General features: G+C 45.7%; 1 protein-coding gene across 1 annotated transcript in view; it reads left to right on the plus strand.

Moving 5' to 3' along the window:
- Window positions 1–903: 903 nt before the first annotated feature.
- The window catches only part of LOC110514351 (highly divergent homeobox), a 36,032-nt gene continuing 13,747 nt past the window's right edge, over window positions 904–23,188 (plus strand). The window contains exons 1-4 of the mRNA XM_090198132.1: window positions 904–1,121; window positions 5,548–6,223; window positions 10,619–10,765; window positions 20,176–21,288. Coding sequence (XP_090054258.1) covers window positions 6,155–6,223; window positions 10,619–10,765; window positions 20,176–21,288 — 1,329 coding nt within the window. The 5' untranslated portion in view covers window positions 904–1,121; window positions 5,548–6,154. The remainder of the gene's footprint in view (window positions 1,122–5,547; window positions 6,224–10,618; window positions 10,766–20,175; window positions 21,289–23,188) is intronic.

Below are 23,188 nucleotides of genomic sequence, written 5' to 3' on the forward strand. Positions count from 1 at the left end.
TCTGAGATACTAATAATATTAATACACAGATCATACACGTAATGTTAGTTAGCGATGCCAGCCAGTTAACTTTAGCTAGCTAGCTAACAGTATGCTTTAACTTGCAATGAAAATGACTTTGACAAAATTAGAAACATACAATATCTGAAAATGTAGCTAGCTAGACTCTCTTACACACGGATTAACGCTTTTCCCTCTCTGTCACAGATGCTATGGTTGCCCTTTGTTTGAAGATGTAATCCAGAGACAGGTGTTCTCTTTTCGACTCCCTCTGCATAATATTTGCAATCAAACGGCAGAATTTTCTCCATCTCCTTAGCCATCATACTTCTTTCAAAAAAGCTGCGTTAGAAAGGATTACCTACACATACTGAGCAGCTCATGTTATAGACAGAAGCGTGCTACATGACAGACCAATCCGAACTGATCTCTCAGCATGTCCAGCCCATCTATTATCTCAGCCAATCATGGCTAATGGAAAGGTTAACAATTGTATTCATATTTAAAGATGGCATATATGTTTCTTATTTGGGCACATGAAAGTTCACAAGTTCCAGAAGGCATTTCTGCCCAAAACAAAACCACATTTTGATAAAAATGTATGTTTACTTTCAAATGCCTCTCCTGTGAAGTAGTAATGTGCGACATACGCCTAGTTTCCTGAAACAAGTCACATTTTAGTGGCCTTTTATTGTCCCCAGCACAAGGTGCACCAGTGTCATGAGCATGCTATTTAATCTGGCAAGTGGATGGATTATTTTGGCAAGTGGATGGATTATTTTGGCAAATATCGATTTGTTCACTAACAGGAATGTAAACAAGTTTGTGACATTTATTTTTTGAGGATTACGTTTTTTGTGCATTTACATGTTGCGTTTATATTTTTGTTCAGTATAAAGGGTTTCTCTCTCTCTCCTCCTCACAAAGTCACCGCTGGGCGGGACATCACTGGGTTGAATGTAACAGCCCTGATTTCATGATCTAATTGGCTTCTGTCTGCGAATACGTCACGATCATGATTAGAATTGATGATCGGATGTTTAGATTTCATTGTCTGGCTCGGGGACTGCTGAAGAAATCTGCTGAATTAGAGCGGTCGTTTGATTTGACGACAAAAACAGGTACATGCCAAACTGATTTTCACACTTTCACTGTGACAGATTTCGACGAGTTCTGCCTTCAGTTCGTTGTAGGCAGGGGTCAGAGTGACCATGTTAGGACAGGAGAAATCAGAGATTTAAAGGAAAAGTTTATTCGGCTCCAGTGGTCTGGTTATGGCAGACATGGCCTGTCTTTCTAGTATGACGTGCCCTAGGCGTTATTGTTGTGTTGCTTGCAGCGGGTTGTTGACTGTCTGTAAACTAGCTGTCGGAAAGTTGGATCATTCCGCTTCTTTTGTGGGAATCCTATTTCTGCCCCTCTCTCTCTCTGCCCTTGTGGCGGAATGGGTGGATGTGCGTTTTCTACATCAATTCGCTTTGCAATGTTTTTTCATTCAGGGACCATGCGCACTGAGCTTGCCAGAGAGCTGAAACGGGAGGGGGGGATGGAAAGCTGTTGGGTTAGCAGAGACTGGCAAGCAGCAGAATCATCAAATTATTGCTTTTCAACGAGTCTAGAATATTTTCTCAAACTCTTTTGTACTTTTTAGCTAGCTAACTAGTAAGTTAGATATATATTTTTAGGACTCTGACACTTTGCTAGCATTATCTTGTGTTGATTGAGGTGGGCTAACTATAGCTAGCTATCTAGCAAGTTGCGTTATTGCAACCTCCAAGTTATAACGCGTTACATTAGTTGCATGGCTCCACATAGTCGACACGCTGATTTGGTGGTAGTAACGTTAGCAAGACATCCTTCACATCTTACACGCTACCAAGCAAGGATTGAACAGGCCCACTAGCTAAGTTAGCTCTGCTCCAGGTCCCACTCAACTAGCTAAGTTAGCTCTGATCCAGATCCAACATCGGCTAGCTACGTTAGCTCTGATCCAGGTCCCACTCAACTAGCTAAGTTAGCTCTGATACAGGTCCCACTCATCTAGTTAGCTCTGATCCAGGTCCCACTCATTTAGTTAGCTCTGATCCAGGTCCCACTCAGCTAGCTACGTTAGCTCTGATCCTGGTCCCACTCAGCTAGCTAAGTTAGCTCTGATCCAGGTCCCACTCAACTAGCTAAATTAGCTCTGATCCAGGTCCCACTCATCAGTTAGCTCTGATCCAGGTCCCACTCAGTTAGCTAAGTTAGCTCTGATCCAGGTCCCACTCAACTAGCTAGCTCTGATCCAGGTCCCTCTCAACTGGCTACCTCTGATCCAGGTCCCACTCAACTAGCTAAGTTAGCTCTGATCCAGGTCCCACTCAGCTAGCTAAGTTAGCTCTGATCCAGGTCCCACTCATCAGTTAGCTCTGATCCAGGTCCCTCTCAACTGGCTAGCTCTGATCCAGGTCCCACTCAACTAGCTAAGTTAGCTCTGATCCAGGTCCCACTCAACTAGCTAGCTCTGATCCAGGGCCCACTCAACTAGATAAATCTGATCCAGGTCCCACTCAGCTAGCTAGCTCTGATCCAGATCCCACTCAACTAGCTAAGTTAGCTCTGATCCAGGTCCCACTCATCAGTTAGCTCTGATCCAGGTTCAACTCAGCTAGCTAGCTCTGATCCAGGTCCCTCTCAACTGGCTAGCTCTGATCCAGGTTCGACTCGACTAGCTAAGTTTCCTCTGATCCAGGTCCCTCTCAACTAGCAAGCTCTGATCCAGGGCCCACTCAGCTAGCTAAGTTAGTTCTGATCCAGGTCCCACTCAGCTAGCTGAGTTAGCTTTGATCCAGGTCCCACTCAACTAGCTAAGTTAGCTCTGATCCAGGTCCCACTCAACTAGCTAAGTTAGCTCTGATCCAGGTCCCACTCAACTTGCTAAGTTAGCTCTGATCCAGGTCCCACTCAACTTGCTAAGTTAGCTCTGATCCAGGTCCCACTCAACTAGCTAAGTTAGCTCTGATCCAGGTCCCACTCAGCTAGCTAGCTCTGATCCAGGTCCCTCTCAACTGGCTAGCTCTGATCCAGGTCCCACTCAACTAGCTAAGTTAGCTCTGATCCAGGTCCCACTCAGCTAGCTAAGTTAGCTCTGATCCAGGTCCCACTCAGCTAGCTAAATTAGCTCTGATCCAGGTCCCACTCAACTAGCTAGCTCTGATCCAGGTCCCACTCATCAGCTAGCTCTGATCCAGGTCCCACTCCACTAGCTAAATTAGCTCTGATCCAGGTCCCACTCATCAGTTAGCTCTGATCCAGGTTCCACTCATCAGCTAGCTCTGATCCAGGTCCCACTCCACTAGCTAAATTAGCTCTGATCCAGGTCCCACTCATCAGTTAGCTCTGATCCAGGTCCCACTCAACTAGCTAGCTCTGATCCAGGTCCCTCTCAACTGGCTAGCTCTGATCCAGGTCCCACTCAGCTAGCTAAGTTAGCTCTGATCCAGGTCCCACTCAACTAGCTAGCTCTGATCCAGGTCCCTCTCAACTGGCTAGCTCTGATCCAGGTCCCACTCAGCTAGCTAAGTTAGCTCTGATCCAGGTCCCACTCAACTAGCTAGCTCTGATCCAGGTCCCTCTCAACTGGCTAGCTCTGATCCAGGTCCCTCTCAACTAGCTAGCTCTGATCCAGGGCCCACTCAACTAGATAAATCTGATCCAGGTCCCACTCAGCTAGCTAAGTTAGCTCTGATCCAGGTCCCACTCAACTAGCTAGCTCTGATCCAGGGCCCACTCAACTAGATAAATCTGATCCAGGTCCCACTCAACTAGCTAGCTCTGATCCAGATCCCACTCAACTAGCTAAGTTAGCTCTGATCCAGGTCCCACTCATCAGTTAGCTCTGATCCAGTTCCCACTCAACTAGCTAATTTAGCTCTGATCCAGGTCCCACTCAGCTAGCTAAGTTAGCTCTGATCCAGGTCCCACTCAACTAGCTAGCTCTGATCCAGGTCCCTCTCAACTGGCTAGCTCTGATCCAGGTCCCACTCAGCTAGCTAAGTTAGCTCTGATCCAGGTCCCACTCAACTAGCTAGCTCTGATCCAGGTCCCTCTCAACTGGCTAGCTCTCATCCAGGTCCCACTCAACTAGCTAATTTAGCTCTGATCCAGGTCCCACTCAGCTAGCTAAGTTAGCTCTGATCCAGGTCCCACTCAACTAGCTAAGTTAGCTCTGATCCAGGACCACTCAGATAGCTAAGTTAGCTTTGATCCAGGTCCCTCTCAACTAGCTAGCTCTGATCCAGGTCCCACTCAACTAGCTAGCTCTGATCCAGGGCCCACTCAGCTAGCTAAGTTGGCTCTGATCCAGCTCCCACTCAGATAGCTAAGTTAGCTCTGATCCAGCTCCCACTCAGCTAGCTAGCTCTGATCCAGGTCCCACTCATCAGCTAGCTCTGATCCAGGTCCCACTCAACTAGCTAAGTTAGCTCTGATCCAGGTCCCACTCAACTAGCTAAATTATCTCTGATCCTGGTCCCACTCATCAGTTAGCTCTGATCCAGTTCCCACTCAGCTAGCTAAGTTAGCTCTGATCCAGGTCCCACTCAGCTAGCTAGCTCTGATCCAGGTCTACTTTACTTCTATAGTTTTATAATCTGAGTGTATGAAATGTCCACAGGTGTGTTACCTGTCCAACTTCATTTCATGTGATGGTCAAGTGACAACTCTCTTCCAGTCTATTAAAACCATAGTGATCACCTATGGGTTAAGGAAGGATCATATAATTCCATCCAGGTCATTGGGAGGGATCAGCCAATGAATTATACTATCTTGTGAGCAAACATTCCATCACTGGAGGTGACAGTAAATCACCAACCTTGTCTTTATACCTGTTCAGACAACACCCTCCAAGGGGCAGTATGCACCCTTTCAGTTTGATTACCAACTCATAGAAGTAGTAGAAGCAGAAAATGTACCACTTCAAAATGGAGATGGCCTTAATGGTGCTGCCCACGCCCACACATTTTTATTTATCCATTATTTTACCAGGTAAGTTGACTGAGAACACATTCTCATTAACCTGGGGAATAGTTACAGGGGATGAATGAGCCAATTGTAAACTGGGGATTATTAGGGGACTGTGATGGTTTGAGGGCCAGATCTTTAATGACCTTCTGAGAGTCAGGACACCCGTTTAACATCCCATCCGAAAGACAGCACCCTACACAGGGCAGTGTCCTGGGGCATTGGGAAGGAGTGCCTCCTACTGGCCCTCCTCCACCACTTCCAGCAGCATCTGGTCTCCCATCCAGGGACTGACCAGGACCAACTCTGCTTAGCTTCAGAAGCAAGCCAGCAGTGGTATGCAGGGTGGTATGCTGCTGGCAGTCTATCATTCTCTATGATTAAAACACACCACCATAGAATAAGTGTGATGTTATAAAAATGATATGACAACTCTAAATATAAACATATAAAGCAGTCTATTATGGAAAAGCTGAAATGAGATGTTCTGGTTCATAAAGTTTCCATTGATTCCACTCTAACTGATGACACTCTCGTGTCTTGCAGAACCTCAGGGAGACAAAGACACCGCACCCTGCAGCCCAGAAGACTGAGCTAGCATGACCAGCCAGACCACCACAACCCCCGGACAGATGGACAGATAGTATCTGCTGCCTGGCCGTAGGCCTATCTGGCCCTGCTGCCTAGACCTCACCCCGGTCTGGTCCTGCTTCCTAGACCTCACCCCGGTCTGGCCCTGCTTCCTAGGCCTGGCCCTGCTTCCTAGACCTCACCCCGGTCTGGCCCTGCTTCCTAGGCCTGGCCCTGCTTCCTAGACCTCACCCCAGCCTGGCCCTGCTTCCTAGACCTCACCCCGGCCTGGCCCTGCTTCCTAGACCTCACCCCGGCCTGGCCCTGCTTCCTAGACCTCACCCCGGCCTGGCCCTGCTTCCTAGACCTCACCCCGGCCTGGCCCTGCTTCCTAGACCTCACCCCGGCCTGGCCCTGCTTCCTAGACCTCACCCCGTCCTGGCCCTGCTTCCTAGACCTCACCCCGGTCTGGCCCTGCTTCCTAGTCCTCACCCCGGTCTGGCCCTGCTTCCTAGACCTCACCCCGGCCTGGCCCTGCTGCCTAGACCACACCCTGGTCTGGCCCTGCTCGTGGTTCTGCTGTATGGCTGATCTGCCCCCCTGCAGTAGCAGCAGTATGGAGGAATGGCAGGAGAAACGAGGTCTGCAGACGGTAAGTAGAGAAACCACCACCTGGACTATGGGCCTTTATATTCTAATGTACCTATTACATACACTGAGTGCACAAAACATTAGGAACACCTGCTCTTTCTATAACATAGACTGACCAGGTGAATCCAGGTGAAAGCTATGATCTTTTATTGATGTCACCTGTTAAATCCACTTCAATCAGTGAGGAGGCAGGTTAAAGAAGAAATTTAAAGCCTTTGAGAATTGAGACGGATTGTGTATGTGTTCCATTCAGAGGGTGAATCGGAAGATGAAAGTGCCTTTGAACAGGGTATGGTAGTAGTTGCCAAGCGCACAGGTTTGGGTCAAGAACTGCAACGCTGCTCGATTTTTCACACAACAGTTTCCTGTGTGTATCAAGAATGGTCCACCACCCAAATGACATCCAGCCAACTTGAAAAAACTGGGAAGCATTGGAGTCAACATGGGCCAGCATCCCTGTGGAACGCTTTCGATACCTTGTAGAATCCATGTTCTGATGAATTGAGGCTGTTCTGAGGGGATGAAACTCAATATTAGGACGGTGTTCCATTTCTCAATTGTCTCAAGGCTTAAAAATTCTTCATTAACCTGTCTCTTCCCCTACACTGATTGAAGTGGATTTAACAAGTGACATCAATAAGGAATCGTAGACTGACCAGGTAAAAGCTATGTCGATGTTTTGTCCACTGTGTATATACAGTAGGGCAAAAAAGTATTTAGTCAGCCACCAATTGTGCAAATTCTCCCTCGTAAAAAGATGAGAGGCCTATAATTTTCATCATAGGTACACTTCAACTATGACAGACAAAATGAGAACATCACATTGTAGGATTTTTTATGATTTTTTTTTGCAAATGATGGTGGAAAATAAGTATTTGGTCACCTCTTCTTTAAGAGGCTCCTCTGTCCTCCACTCGTTACCTGTATTAATGGCACCTGTTTGAACTTGTTATCAGAATAAAAGACACTGGTCCACAACCTCAAACAGTCACACTCCAAACTCCACTATCGCCAAGACTAAAGAGCTGTCAAAGGACACCAGAAACAAAATTGTAGACCTGCACCAGGCTGGGAAGACTGAATCTTCAATAGGTAAGCAGCTTGGTTTGAAGAAATCAACTGTGGGAGCAATTATTAGGAAATGGAAGACATACAAGACCACTGATAATCTCCCTCGATCTGGGGCTCCACGCAAGATCTCACCCCGTGGGGTCAAAATGATCACAAGAATGGTGAGCAAAAATCCCAGGACCACACGGGGGGACCTAGTGAATGACCTGCAGAGAGCTGGGACCAAAGTAACAAAGCCTACCATCAGTAACACACTACGCCGCCAGGGACTCAAATCCTGCAGTGCCAGACGTGTCCCCCTGCTTAAGCCAGTACATGTCCAGGCCCGTCTGAAGTTTGCTAGAGAACATTTGGATGATCCAGAAGAAGATTGGGAGAATATCATATGGTCAGATGAAACCAAAATATAACTTTTTGGTAAAAAATCAGCTCGTCGTGTTTGGAGGAGAAAGAATGCTGAGTTGCATCCAAAGAACACCATACATACTGTGAAGCATGGGGGTGGAAACATCATGCTTTGGGGCAGTTTTTCTGCAAAGGGACCAGGACGACTGATCCGTGTACAGGAAAGAATGAATGGGGCCATGGATCATGAGATTTTGAGTGAAAACCTCCTTCCATCAACAAGGGCATTGAAGATGAAACGTGGCTGGGTCTTTCAGCATGACAATGATCCCAAACACACCGCCCGGGCAATGAAGGAGTGGCTTCGTAAGAAGCATTTCAAGGTCCTGGAGCATTTCAAGGTCCCCAATGCAGTCTCCAGATCTCAATCCCATAGAAAATCTTTGGAGGGAGTTGAAAGTCTGTGTTGCCCAGCAACAGCCCCAAAACATCACTGCTCTAGAGGAGATCTGCATGGAGGAATGGGCCAAAATACCAGCAACAGTGTGTGAAAACCTTGTGAAGACTTACAGAAAACGTTTGACCTCTGTCATTGCCAACAAAGGGTATATAACAAAGTATTGAGATAAACTTTTGTTATTGACCAAATACTTATTTTCCACCATAATTTGCAAATAAATTCATTAAAAATCCTACAATGTGATTTTCTGGATTTTTTTTCTCATTTTGTCTGTCATAGTTGAAGTGTACCTGTGATGAAAATTACAGGCCTCTCTCATCTTTTTAGGTGGAAGAACTTGCACAATTGGTGGCTGAGTAAATACTTTTTTGCCCCACTGTAGGTGTGCATACAGACTGGGTACAGACTAGAAGCACATTTGTGGTTGAAGGGAAGAGCTAGTTTACATAACCAACATTACTCATCTCATATGTATATACTGTTCTATACCATCTACAGCATCTTGTCTGTCATTAGTCACGTTATATAACGCCTCTTTAATAATGTTTACATATCCTACATTTCTCATCTCATATGTACAGTTGAAGTTGGAGGTTTACATACATCTTAGCCAAATACATTTAAACTCAGTTTTTCACAATTTCTGACATTTCATCCTAGTAAACATTCTCTGTTTTAGGTCTGTTAGTATCACCACTTTATTCTAAGAATGTGAAATGTGAGAATAATAGTAGAGATAATGATTTATTTCAGCTTTTATTTCTTTCATCACATTCCCAGTGGGTCAGAAGTTTACATACCCCCAATTAGTATTTGTTAGCATTGCCTTTAAATTGTTTAACTTGGGTCAAACGTTTCGGGTAGCCTTCCACAAGCTTCCCACAATAAGTTGGGTGAATTTTGGCCCATTCCTCCTGACAGAGCTGATGTAACTAGTCAGGTTTTTAGGCCTCCTTGCTCACACACACTTTTTCAGTTCTGCCAACAAATTTTCTAGAGGTTTTAGGTCAGGGCTTTGTGATGGCTACTCCAATACCTTGACTTTGTTGTCCTTAAGCCATTTGCCACAACTTTGGAAGAATGCTTGGTGTCATTGTCCATTTGGAAGACCCATTTGCGACCAAGCTTTAACTTCCTGACTGATGTCTTGAGATGTTGCTTCAATATATCAACATAATTTTTCTCCCTCATGATGCCATCTATTTTGTGAAGTGCACCAGTCCCTCCTGCAGCTGAGCACCCCGACAACATGATGCTGCCACCCACGTGCTTCACGGTTGGGATGGTGTTCTTCGGCTTGCAAGCCTCCCCTTCTTCCTCCAAACAAACTGCTTTTTTATGGCGGTTTTGGAGCAGTGGCTTCTTCCTTGCTGAACGGCCTTTCAGGTTATGTTGATATTGGACTCATTTTACTGTGGAAATAGATACTTTTGTACCGGTTTCCTCCAGCATCTTCACAAGGTCCTGCACTGTTGTTCTGGGATTGATTTGAACTTTTTGCACCAAAGTACATTCATCTCTAGGAGACAAAACACGTCTCCTTCCTGAGCGGTATGATGGCTGCGTGGTCCCATGGTGTTTATACTTGTGTACTATTGTGTGTACAGATGAACGTGGTACCTTGAGGCATTTGGAAAATGCTGCCAAGGATGAACCAGACTTGTGGAGGTCTACAATCATTTTTCAGAGGTCTTGGCTGATTTCTTTTGATTTTCCTATGATGTAAAACAAAAAGGCACCTAGTTTGAAGATGGGCCTTGAAATAAATCCACAGGTACACCTCCAATTTACTCAAACGATGTCAATTAGCCTATCAGAAGCTTCTAAGGCCATGACATAATTTTCTGGAATTTTCCAAGCTGTTTAAAGGCACAGTCAACTTAGTGTATGTAAAGTTCTGACCCACTGGAATTGTGATACAGTGAATTATAAATGAAATAATCTGTCTGTAAACAATTGTTGGAAAAATAACTTGTCATGGACAAAGTTGATGTCCTAACAGACTTGCCACATCTATAGTTTGTTAACAAGAAATTTGTGGAGTGGTTGAAAAACAAGTTTTAATGACTCCAACCTAAGTGTATGTAAACTTCAGACTTCAACTGTATGTACTGTTCTATACCATCTACTGCATCTTGCCTATGTCTGTCATTAGTCACTTTAAATAACACCTCTTTAATAATGTTTACATATCCTACATTACTCATCTCATATGTATATACTGTTCTATACCATCTACTGCATCTTGCCTATGCCATACGGCCATCACTCATTCATATATTTATATGTACATATTCTTATTCGTCCCTTACGTTTGTGTGTATAAGGTAGTTGTTGTGAAATTGTTAAATTACTTGTTGGTTATTACTGCATTGTCGGAACTAGAATCACAAGCATTTTGCTACACTCACATTAACATCTGCTAACCATGTGTATGTGACCAATAAAATGTGATGTGATTAGTGAACTCAATGTTGTTTTCATTGGCTAGTTTATTGACCAATTACATGTTTCTGTCAGATGAACCTGCGGTCTGTGTTCACACTGGAGCAGCAGCGAGTCCTGGATAGCTACTATGACAACGGGATGACCAATCAGAGCAAGAGCTGCTTCCAGCTGATCCTTCAGTGTTCTCAGGAGACCAAATTGGACTTCAGCGTGGTGCGGGTATGTAGGGCTCTATAAAACTCAGAAATGCTTTTGTTTTTTCAGTTTTTTTGTTTTTCCAGGTTTCTGTTTTCCTCAGTTTTTGCTCTGTCACACTTTAATTGAAAAACAACTCAATTGGGTAAGTCCACAACCGTGCTTTAACCACACCAGGAGACAACTTTTGGGGTCTGGGAAAATTGAGAAATGTAGATTTGTTTTGTGTGCACCTAGCAAGAGGCTGTTTAAGTGTTTTTTTTTTGTAGCGCACGTGATGGTAGAGTTGATTTTAAAATAATCATGATCTCATTAAGCCAGGTAAGCATAGGCTACTTTTAAGTTAACATTTAATTGAGAAGGTTTTTGGGAAAGCCTTCTCATCTACTAGAACAACGGGTTAGGGTTAACGGGAAAGCCTTCTCATCTACTAGAACAACGGGTTAGGGTTAACGGGAAAGCCTTCTCATCTACTAGAACAACGGGTTAGGGTTAACAGGAAAGCCTTCTCATCTACTAGAACAACGGGTTAGGGTTAACGGGAAAGCCTTCTCATCTACTATATATGTATGTATATATACTTTTTTTATATATATATATATATATATGTGGACACTCCTTCAAATTAGTGGGTTCTATTTCAGCCACACCCATTGCTGACAGGTGTATAAAATCAAGCACACGGTGATGCAATCTCCATAGACAAACATTGGCAGTAGATTGGCCGGTACTGAGGAGCTCAGTAACTTTCAACGTGGCACCGTCATAGGATGCCACCTTTTCAACAAGTCAGTTCATACATTTCTGCCCTGCTAGAGCTGCCCCGGTCAACTGTAAGTGCTGTTATTGTGAAGTGGAAACATCTAGGAGCAACAACGGCTCAGCCGTGAAGTGGTAGACCACACAAGCTCACAGAACTGAACCGCAGAGTGCTGAATCACGTAGCACATAAACATCGTCTGTCCTCAGTTGCAACACTCACTACCGAGTTCCGAACTGCCTCTGGAAGCAACGTCAGCACAATAATTGTTAGTCGGGTGAATGGGTTTCCATGGCATAGCAGCCACACACAAGCCTAAGATCACTATGCGCAATGCCAAGCGTTGGCTGGAGTGGTGTAAAGCTCAAAGCCATTGGACTCTGGAGCAGTGGAAATGTGTTCTAGAGTGATGAATCACGCTTCACCATCTGACAGATGAATCTGGGTTTGGCGGATGCCAGGAGAACACTACCTGTCCCAATGTGTAGTGCCAACAGTAAAGTTTTGGCCCCTTAGTTGAAGTGAGGGGAAATATTAATGCTACAGCATACAATTACATTCCAGAATATTCTGTGACTCCAACTTTGTGACAACAGTTTGGGGAAGGCCCTTTCCTGTTTCAGCATGACAATGCCCCGTGCACAAAGCGAGGTCTGTACAGATATGGTTTGTCGAGATTGGTGTGGAAGAACTTGCTTGGCCTGCACAGAACCCAGCCCTCAACCGATTAGGCGTCCACATATCTTTGGAGATTGCATGGCGGTGTGCTCCATTTTATATACCTGTCAGCAATGGGTGTGGCTGAAATAGCCAATTTGAAGGGGTGTCTATATACACACATACATGCATACATACAGTGAATTCGGAAAGTACATAAAAAAAAACATTTTCCTATTATTCAGTATTCAGACCGTTTGCTATGAGACTCAATTGAGCTCAGGTGCATCCTGTTTCCATTGATTAATTATCATTGATGTTTGTACAACTTGATTGGAGTCCACCTGTGGTAAATTCAATTGATTGGACATGATTTGAAAAGGCATACACCTGTCTAAGGTCCCACTGTTGACAGTGCATGTCAGAGCAAAAACGAAGCCCTGAGGTCGACGGAATTGTCCGTAAAGCTCAGAGACAGGATTATGTCGTGGCATAGATCTGGGAAAGGGTACAAAAAATTATGCAGCATTGAAGATGCTGGATGCAGTGGCCTCCATCATTCTTAAATGAAAGAAGTTTGGAAACACCAAGGCTCTTCCTAGAGCTGGTCGCTCAGCCAAACTAAGCAATCGAGGAAGAAGGCCCTTGGTCAGGGAGGTGACCAAGAACCCGATGGTCACTCTCACAGAGCTCCAGAGTTCCTCAGTGGAGATGGGAGAACCTTCCAGAAGCACAGCTATCTCAGCACTCCACCAATCAGGACTTTATAGTAGAATGGCCAGACAGAAGCCACTCTTTAGTAAAAGGCAAATTACAGCCCTCTTGGAATTTGCCGAAAGGCACCTAAAGGACTCTCAGACCATGAGAAAGAAGATTCTCTGGTCTGATGTAACCAAGATTGAACTCTTTGGCCTGAATGCCAAGTATCACATCTGGAGGAAACCTGGCACCATCCCTAAGGTGAAGCATGGTGGTGGCAGCATCATGTTGTGGGGATGTTTTTACAGCAGCAGGGACTGGGAGACTAGTCAGGATCGAGGGAAAGGTGAATGGCGCAAAGTACAGAGAGATCCTTGATGAAAATCTGCTCAGGACCTCAGACTGAGGCAAATGTTCACCTTCCAACAGGACAACAACCCTAAGCACGCAGCCAAGACAACGCAGGAGTGGCCTCCGGACAAGTCTTTTTGAATGTCCTTGAGGTGCCCAGCCAGAGCCTGGACTTGAAACTGATCGAACATCTCTGGAGAGATCTGAAAATAGCTGTGCAGCGACGCTCCCAATCAAACCTGACAGAGCTTGAGAGGATCTGCAGAGAAGAATGGGAGAAACTCTCCAAATACAGGTGTGCCAAACTTTTAGCGTCATACCCAAGAAGACTCAAGTCTTTAATTGCTGCCAAAGGTGCTTCATCAAAGTACCGAGTAAAGAGTTTGAATACCTATGTAAATGTTATATTCAAAATGAATAATAATAATTCGAACCAGCTTTTGTTTTGTCATTATGGGGTATTGTGTGTAGATTTGATTACAGATGATTATTTTTTGTATGAATGTTGGAGTAAGGCTGTAAAAAGGGTCTGAATACTTTCCGAGTGCGCTGTGTGTACAGTACCAGTCAAACGTTTGGACGCTCCTACTCATCCAAGGGTTTTTCTTTATTTTTCTACTATTTTCTACATTGTAGAATAATGGTGAAGACATCAAACTATGAAATAACACATATGGAATCATGTAGTAACCCAAAAAAGTATATTTTAGATTCTTCAAATTAGACACTCTTTGCCTTGATAACCAACTTCATGAGGAATGCTTTTCCAACCGTATTGATGGAGTTCCCACAAATGCTGAGCACTTGTTTGCTGCTTTTCCTTCACTCTGTCTTCCAATTCATCCCAAACCATCTCAATTGTCTTGAGGTTGGGTGAATGTGGAGGCCAGGTCATCTGATGCAGCACTCCATCACTCTCCTTATTGGTCAGATAGCCCTTACACAGCCTGGAGGTGTGTTTTGGGTCATTGTCCTGTTGAAAAACAAATGATTGTCCCACTAAGCGCAAACCAGATGGGATGGCTATTGCTGCAGAATGCTGTGGTAGCCATGCTGGTTAACTGTGCCTTGAACTTTAAATAGATCACCGACAGTGTCACCAGCAAAGCACCATCACACCTCCTCCTCCATGCTTCACGGTGGGAACCGCACATGCTGAGATCATCCATCCACCTACTCTGCATCTCACAAAGACACAGCGGTTGGAATAAATCGCAAATGTGGACTCATCAGACCAAAGGACAGATTTCCACCAGTCTAATGTCCATTGCTCATGTTTCTTGGACCAAACAAGTCTCTTCTAATTATTGGTGTCCTTTAGTAGTGGCTGCTTTACAGAAATTCGACCATGAAGCCCTGATTCACGCAGTCTCTTCTGAACAGTTGATGTTGAGATGTGTCTGTTACTTCAACTCTGTGAAGCATTTATTTGGGCTGCAATTTCTGAGGCTGCTAACTCTAATAAACGTATCCTCTGCAGCAGAGGTAACTCTGGGTCTTTCCTATGGCGGTCCTCATGAGAGCCAGTTGCATCATAGCACTTGATGGTTTTTGCGACTGCACTTTCAAGGTTCTTTAAATTTTCCGGATTGACTTACCATCATGTCTTAAAGTAATGATGGACTCTCGTTTCTCTTTGCTTATTTGAGCTGTTCTTGCCGTAATATGTTTTTTTTACCAAATAGGGATATCTTCTGTATACCAACCCTACCTTGTCACAACACACAACTGATTGGCTAAAGCGCATTAAGAAGAAATTAAATTCCACAAATTAACTTTTAACAAGGCACACCTGTTAATTTAAATGCATTCCAGGTGACTACCTCATGAAGCTGGTTGAGAGAATGCCAAGAGTGTGCAAAGCTGTCAAGGAAAAGGGTGGCTACTTTGAAGAATCTCAAATATGAAATATATTTTGATTTGTTTAACACTTTGGTTACGACATGATTCATGTGTTATTTCATAGTTTTGATGTCTTCACTATTATTCTACAATGTCAAAATAAAGAAAAACCCTGGAATGAGTAGGTGTGTAAGCTTTTGACTGGTACTATATACATACATGCATACATATATTACCGTTCAAATGTTTGGGGTCACTTTGAAATTTCCTTGTTTTTTAAAGAAAAGCAAATTTTTTGTCCACTAAAATAACATCAAATTGATCAGAAATACAGTGTAGACATTGTTAATGTTGTAAATGACTATTGTAGCTGGAAACAGCTGAGTTTTTATGGAATATATACATAGGCGTACAGAGGCCCATTATCAGCAACCAATGGCTTCGCTGTGTAAACTCGTTGATCTCATTTTATTTTTTAAAGGCCAGCGTCCAGGAGTCGCCTCTTCACTGTTGACGATGAGACATGGGTTTTTGCGGGTACTATTTAATGAAGCTTCCAGTTGAGGACTTGTGAGGCGTCTGTTTCTCAAACCAGACACATGTACTTGTCCTCTTGCTCAGTTGTGCACCGGGGCCTCCCACTCCTCTTTCTATTCTGGTTATACAGTTTGCGCTGTTCTGTGAAGGGAATAGTACACTGCGTTGTATGAGCTCTTCAGTTTCTTGGCAATTTCTCGCATGGAATAGCCTTAATTTCTCAGAACAAGAATAGACTGATGAGTTTCAGAAGAAAGTTCTTTGTTTCTGGCCATTTTAAGCCTGTAATCGAACCCACAAATGCTGATGCTCCAGATACTCAACTAGTCATAAGAAGGTCAGTTTTATGCCTTCTTTAATCAGAACAACAGTTTTCATCTGTGCTAACATAATTGCAAAAGGGTTTTCTAATGATAAATTAGCCTTTTAAAATGATCAATTTGGATTAGCTAACACAACGTGCCATTGGAACACAGGAGTGATGGTTGCTGATAATGGGCCTCTGTACAACTATGTAGATATTCCATTTAAAAATCAATCGTTTCCAGCTATAATAGTAATTTACAACCATAACAATGTCTACACTGTATTTCTGATCAATTTGATGTTATTTTAATGGACAACAAGATTTGCTTTGATTTTAAAAACGAGGACATTTCTTAGTGACCCTACACTTTATACAGTCTGAGAATACAGTCTGAAGTCTGAGGTTTACATACACCTTAGCCAAATACATTTAAACTCAGTTTTTCACAATTCCTGACATTTCATCCTAGTAAAAATGTCTTTCTTAGGTCAGTTAGGATCACCACTTTATTTTAAGAATGTCAGAATAATAGTAGAGTGATTCATTTCAGATTGTATTTTTTTCTGTCATCACATTCCGAGTGGGTTGTTTTTATTTCGGTTGCTCCCCCAAGACTCACAAGACTGTTCAGAAGGAAAACCCCGGGAACCAGTTACAAAAATGAATGGAAGTACAGTGTGTTCGGAAAGTATTCAGACCTCTTTACTTTTTCCACATTTTGTTACGTCACAGACTTACTCTGAAATTGATTAAATAAAAAAAGACTTCAGTCGTGGCCAAAGGTTTTCAGAATGACACAAATATTAACTTCCACAAAGTTTGCTACTTCAGTGTCTTTAGATATTTTTGTCAGATGTTACTATGGAATACTGAAGTATAATTACATGCATTTCATAAGTGTCAAAGGCTTTTATTGACAATTACATGAAATTGATGCAAAGAGTCAATATTTGCAGTGTTGACCCTTCTTTTTCAAGACCTCTGCAATCTGCCCTGGCATGCTGTCAATTAACTTCTGGGCCACATCCTTACTGATGGCAGCCCATTCTTGCATAATCAATGCTTGGAGTTTGTCAGAATTTGTGGGTTTATGTTTGTCCACCCGCCTCTTGAGGATTGACCACAAGTTCTCAATGGGATTAAGGTCTGGGGAGTTTCTTGGCCATGGACCTATAATATCGATGTTTTGTTCCCCGAGCCACTTAGTTATCACTTTTGCCTTATTGCAAGGTGCTCCATCATGCTGGAAAAGGCATTGTTCGTCACCAGACTGTTCCTGGATGGTTGGGGAGAAGTTGCTCTCGGAGGATGTGTTGGTACCATTCTTTATTCATGGCTGTGTTCTTAGGCAAAATTGTGAGTGAGCCCACTCCCTTGGCTGAGAGGCAACCCCACACATGAATGGTCTCAGGATGCTTTACTGTTGGCATGACACAGGACTGATGGTAGCGTTCACCTTGTCTTCTCCGGACAAGCTTTTTTCCGGATGCCCCAAACGATCGGAAAGGGGATTCATCAGAGAAAATGAATTTACCCCAGTCCTCAGCAGTCCAATCCCTGTACCTTTTTGCAGAATATCAGTCTGTCCCTGATGTTTTTCCTGGAACATCAGGGACAGACTTTACCCCAGCAGTCCAATCCCTGTACCTTCTGCAGAATATCAGCCTGTCCCTGATGTTTTTCCTGGAGTGGCTCCTTTGCTGCCCTTCTTGACACCAAGCCATCCTCCAAACGTCTTCGCCTCACTGTGAGAAGAGGCTTCTTTGCTGCCCTTCTTGACACCAGGCCATCCTCCAAACGTCTTCGCCTCACTGTGAGAAGAGGCTTCTTTGCTGCCCTTCTTGACACCAGGCCATCCTCCAAACGGCTTCGCCTCACTGTGAGAAGAGGCTTCTTTGCTGCCCTTGACACCAGGCCATCCTCCAAACGTCTTCGCCTCACTGTGAGAAGAGGCTTCTTCTTTGCTGCCCTTCTTGACACCAGGCCATCCTCCAAACGTCTTCGCCTCACTGTGCGTGCAGATGCACTCACACCTGCCTGCTGCAATTCCTGAGCAAGCTCTGTACTGGTGATGCCCCGATCCCGCAGCTGAATCAACTTTAGGAGACGGTCCTGGCGCTTGCTGGACTTTCTTGGGCACCCTGAAGCCTTGTTCACAACAATTGAACCGCTGTCCTTGAAGTTCTTGATAATTCGATAAATTGTTGATTTAGGTGCAATCTTACTGGCAGCAATATCCTTGCCTGTGAAGCCCTTTTTGTGCAAAGCACTGATGAAGGCTTGTTTCCTTGCAGGCGACCATGGTTGACAGAGGAAGAACAATGATTCCAAGCACCACCCTCCTTTTGAAGCTTCCAGTCTGTTATTTGAACTCAATCAGCATGACAGAGTGATCTCCAGCCTTGTCCTCGTCAACACTCACACCTGTGTTTAACGAGAGAATCACTGACATGATGTCAGCTGGTCCTTTTGTGACAGGGCTGAAATGCAGTGGAAAGGTTTTTTGGGGATTCAGTTCATTTGCATGGCAAAGAGGGACTTTGCAATTAATTGCAATTCATCTGATCACTCTTCATAACATTCTGGAATATATGCAAATTGCCATCATACAAACTGAGGCAGCAGACTGTGAAAATGAATTAATTCTCTAAACATTTGGCCAAGTCTGTAGCGTGAGTGATTTATTTCAGCTTTTATTTCTTTCATCACAATCCCAGTGGGTTGAAAGTTTACATACACTCAATTAGTATTTGGTAGCTTTGCCTTTAAATTGTTCAACTTCGGTCAAACGTTTCAGGTAGCCTTCCACGAGCTTCCCACAATAAGTTGGGTGAATTTTGGCCCATTCCTCCTGACAGAGCTGGTGTAGCTGAGTCAGGTTTGTAGGCCTCCTTGCTCACACATGCTTTTTCAGTTCTGCCCACAAACTTTCTATAGGATTGAGGTCAGGACTTTGTGATGCCCACTCCAATACCTTGTCTTGTCCTTAAGCCATTTTGCCACAACTTTGGAAGTATGCTTGGGGTCATTGTCTATTTGGAATACCCATTTGCGACCAAGCTTTAACTTCCTGATTGATGTCTTGAGATGTTGCTTCAATATATCCACATAATTTTTCTCCCTCATGATGCCATCTATTTTGTGAAGCGCACCAGTCCCTCCTGCAGCAAAGCACCCCCACAACATGATGCTGCCACACCGTGCTTCACGGTTGGGATGGTGGTGTTTGGCTTGCAAGCCTCCCCCTTTTTCCTCCAAACATAACGATGGTCATTATGGCCAAACAGTTCTGTTTTTGTTTCATCAGACCAGAGGACATTTCTCCAAAAAGTAAGATCTTTGTCCCCATGTGCAGTTGCAAACCATAGTCTGGCTTATTTATGGCGGTTTTGGAGCAGTGGCTTCTTCCTTGCTGAACGGCCTTTCAGGTTATGTCGATATAGGACTCGTTTTACTGTGGAAATAGATACTTTTGTACCTGTTTCCTCCAGCATCTTCACAGGATCCTTTGTTGCTGTTCTGGGATTGATTTTCACTTTTAACACCAAAGTACATTCATCTCTAGGAGACAGAACGCGTCTCCTTCCAGAGCGGTATGACAGCTGCGTGGTCCCATGGTGTTTGTACTTGCATACTATTGTTTATACAGATGAACATGGTACCTTCAAGTGTTTGGAAATTGCTCTCCAGGATGAACCAGACTTTTGGAGGTCTTGGCTGATTTCTTTTGATTTTCCCATGATGTCAAGCAAAGAGGCACTGAGTTTGAAGGTAGGCCTTGAAATATAGCCACAGGTACACCTCCAATTGACTCAAATGATGTCAATTAGCCTATCAGAAGCTTCTAAGGCCATGACATAATTTTCTGGAATTTTCCAAACGGTTTAAAGGCACAGTCAACTTAGTATATATAAACTTCTGACCCACTGGAATTGTGTTCCAGTGAATTATAAGTGAAATAATCTGTCTGTAAACAATTGTTGGAAAAATTACTTGTCATGGACAAAGTAGATGTCCTAACCGACTTGCCAAAACTATAGTTTGTTAATAACAAGAAATGTGTGGAGTGGTTGAAAAACGAGTTTTAATGACTCCAATGACTCCAAGTGTATGTAAACTTCAACTGTCTCTCCAGACCTGGGTGGTAATAGTGGTGGTGGTGGTGGTGGTAGTTGTGTTAACTATGTGTGTCTCTCTCTCTCTCTCTCTCTCTCTCCAGACCTGGGTAGTGGTGGTGGTGGTGGTGGTAGTGGTGTTAACTATGTGTCTCTTTCTCTCCAGACCTGGGTGGGCAACAAGAGGCGGAAGCTGGCCTCCAGGGCCGACCAGAACACAGGCATGTCCCACTCCTTTTCCTTCTCCAATCACAGCCTGGCTGGGGGAGCTGTGTCCAACCACATGCTAACGGGCGGGGCTCTAGTGGCGGGCGCAATGCTGACAGGGGAGATGGCAGCAGCTCAGAATATCCAGAGAGGATCCTCCCACCTCCCTCCATCCTCCTCCTTCCCCTCTGCCTCCTCCTCTTCCTCCTCCTCTCCTCTCAGCTCTGTCAACAACAACAACGATGTCATCCTGACAGGGATTTACTCTCTAGGCTCCACTTCTCGTTCCCAGCCCACTGTTAAGCCTCTCTCCTGTCACTCTGACTCTGAGCTCCCTGCACATGTCCATCAAACTCTGCTCAACCAATCAGAGCACAGGAGGAATAGTTCTGTCTCCTCCCCCCTCCAGCTCCATTCTAGATCGGGTACCATGTCACTTCCTCGCTGTAAACCCCTCTCCCTCTCCTCTTCCCCCTCCTTCTCCTCATCCCCCAGCCAACCCATCCACAATCTGTCCAAGAGGTGTGGTTTCACCACTGGTGGGGCAGGGTGGGCAGTAGGAAGGGCTGGGTCAGGGGGGGGGGTACCTCGGAGCTGGGCTAGACAGTATGGTTCTCTCCAGTCCGGCCCCTGTCGCTCCCAGCTCCAGCCCACGCCTCACTCCAACCCCCAGACTCCCCAACCTCACCCCCCAAGGCCCCATCCTTCCAAACCTCCCCCTTCAGACCACTCCCCCCGCATTCATCAGGTCTTCAGCCTATTAGAGAGGGGGGAAGGGGAGGGACTAGGACAAGGACAGCCTTCTGATAGCAGCAGGCAAGAGAGACACAGACAGTCTACCCGCCCCTTGGACGCTATTGGCTGCCTCTCAATCGCCATGGAGACGGGTGATGAAGAGGATGAGTGGCGGAGGGAGGAAGAGTTATCCAACATGGCTGCCACGACCCACGGGGACCTCCAGAGAGGCCAGGGGGTGAGGGACAGCCTCAGCCCCAGCAGCGAACAGGGATCTGGGGGTAGAGACCTCACATCCCTCTCCCTGGTCCTCAGCAGCTCCGTATATAAGAAAGTGGTGTATGGGTGGGGGGTTGAAGCGGAAAGAGCTCACCTCTCCCCTCTTACCTCCTCTCCCCTCTTACCTCCTCTCACCACCCTCCCCTCTTACCAACCTCTCCCCTCTTACCACCTCTACTCTCCCCTCTTTCCTCCTCTCCCCTCTAACCTCCTCTCCCCTCTAACCTCCTCTCTTTCCTCCTCTCCCCTCTTTCCTCCTCTACTCTCCCCTCTTTCCTCCTCTACTCTCCCCTCTTCCTCCTCTAACTCTCCCCTCTTTCCTCCTCTACTCTCCCCTCTTTCCTCCTCTCCCCTCTTTCCTCCTCCTCCCCTCTTTCCTCCTCTCCCCTCTAACCTCCTCTCTTTCCTCCTCTCCCCTCTTTCCTCCTCTCCTCTCTTCCTCTCTCCTCTTTCCTCCTCTCCCCTCTTTCCTCCTCTCCCCTCTTTCCTCCTCTTCCCTCTTTCCTCCTTTCCCCTCTTTCTCCTCTTCCCTCTTTCCTCTCTTTCCCCTCTTTCCTCCTCTCCCCTCTTTCCTCCTCCTCCCTCTTTCCTCCTCCTCCCCTCTTTCCTCCTCTCCCCTCTTACCACCCTCTCCCAGTCTTACCACCTCTCCCTCTTACCACCTCTCCCCTATAACCTCCTCTCTTTCCTCCTCTCCCCTCTTCCTCCTCTCCCCTCTTTCCTCCTCTCCCTTCTTTCCTCCACCTTCCTTCTCTTACTCCTCCCTTCTCCTATTTCCTCCTCCCTCCTACTCTTTCCTCCTCCCTTCTCCTCTTTCCTCCTCCCCCTATTCCTCCTCCCTCCTTCTCTTTACTTCTCCGTTCTCCTCTTTTGTCCTCCCTCCTCCTCTTTCCTCTTCACCTTTCCTCCTCCTCCTCCTCTTTCCTCCTCACCTCTCCTCCTCCCTCCCACTCTTCCCTCCTCCCTTCTCCTCTTTCCTCCTCCCTCCTTCTCTTTCCTCCCTCCCCCTCTTCCCCTCCCTCCTCTTCCTCCTCCCTTCTCCTCTTTCCTCCCTCCCCCTCTTTCCTCCCCCCCTCTTTCCCCTCCCCCCTCTTTCCTCCTCTTTCCTCCCCTCCCCCTCTTTCCCCCTCCCTCCTACTCTTTCCTCCTCCCTTCTCCTCTTTCCTCCCTCCCCCTCTTTCCTCCTCCCTCCTTCTCTTTACTTCTCCCTTCTCATCTTTTGTCCTCCCTCCTCCTCTTCCTCTTCACCTTTCCTCCTCCCTCCTCCTCTTTCCTCCTCACCCTCCTCCTCCCTCCCACTCTTCCCTTCTCCTCTTTTCTCCTCCCTTCTCTTTCCTCCTCCCTCCTTCTCTTTCCTTCTCCCTCCTCTTTCCTTCTCTTTCCTCCTTCCTTCTCCTCTTTCCTCCTTCCTTCTCCTCTTTCCTCCTCCCTTCTCCTCTTTCCTCCTCCCTCCTCCCTCTCTCCTCTTCCTCCTCCCTTCTCCTCTTTCCTCCTCCCTTCTCCTCTTTCCTCCTCCCTTCTCCTCTTTCCTCCTCCCTCCTTCTCTTTCCTCCTCCCTTCTCCTCTTTCCTCCTCCTTCCTTCTCTTTCCTCCTCCATCCTCCTCCCTTCTCCTCTTCCCTCCTCCCTTCTCCTCTTACCTCCTCCCTCCTTCTCTTTCCCCCTCACCTCTCCTCCCTCCCCCTCACCTCTCCTCCCTCCCCCACTTTCCTCCTCCCTCCTACTGTTTCCTCCTCCCTTCTCTTTTCTCCTCCCTCTCTTTCCTTCTCCCTTCTCCTCTTTCCTCTTCCCTCCTACTCTTTCCTCCTCCCTTCTCCTCTTTCCTCCTCCCTCCTTCTCTTTCCTCCTCCCTCCTTCTCTTTCCTCCCTTCTCCTCTTTCCTCCTCCCTCCTTCTTTTTCCTCCCTCCCCCTCTTTCCTCCTCCCTTCTCCTCTTTCCTCCCTCCCCCTCTTTCCTCCT

This window comes from Oncorhynchus mykiss, chromosome 14 (assembly GCF_057628025.1).
Source record: "Oncorhynchus mykiss isolate SJ-2025 chromosome 14, ASM5762802v1, whole genome shotgun sequence".
Taxonomy (NCBI): Eukaryota; Metazoa; Chordata; class Actinopteri; order Salmoniformes; family Salmonidae; genus Oncorhynchus; species Oncorhynchus mykiss.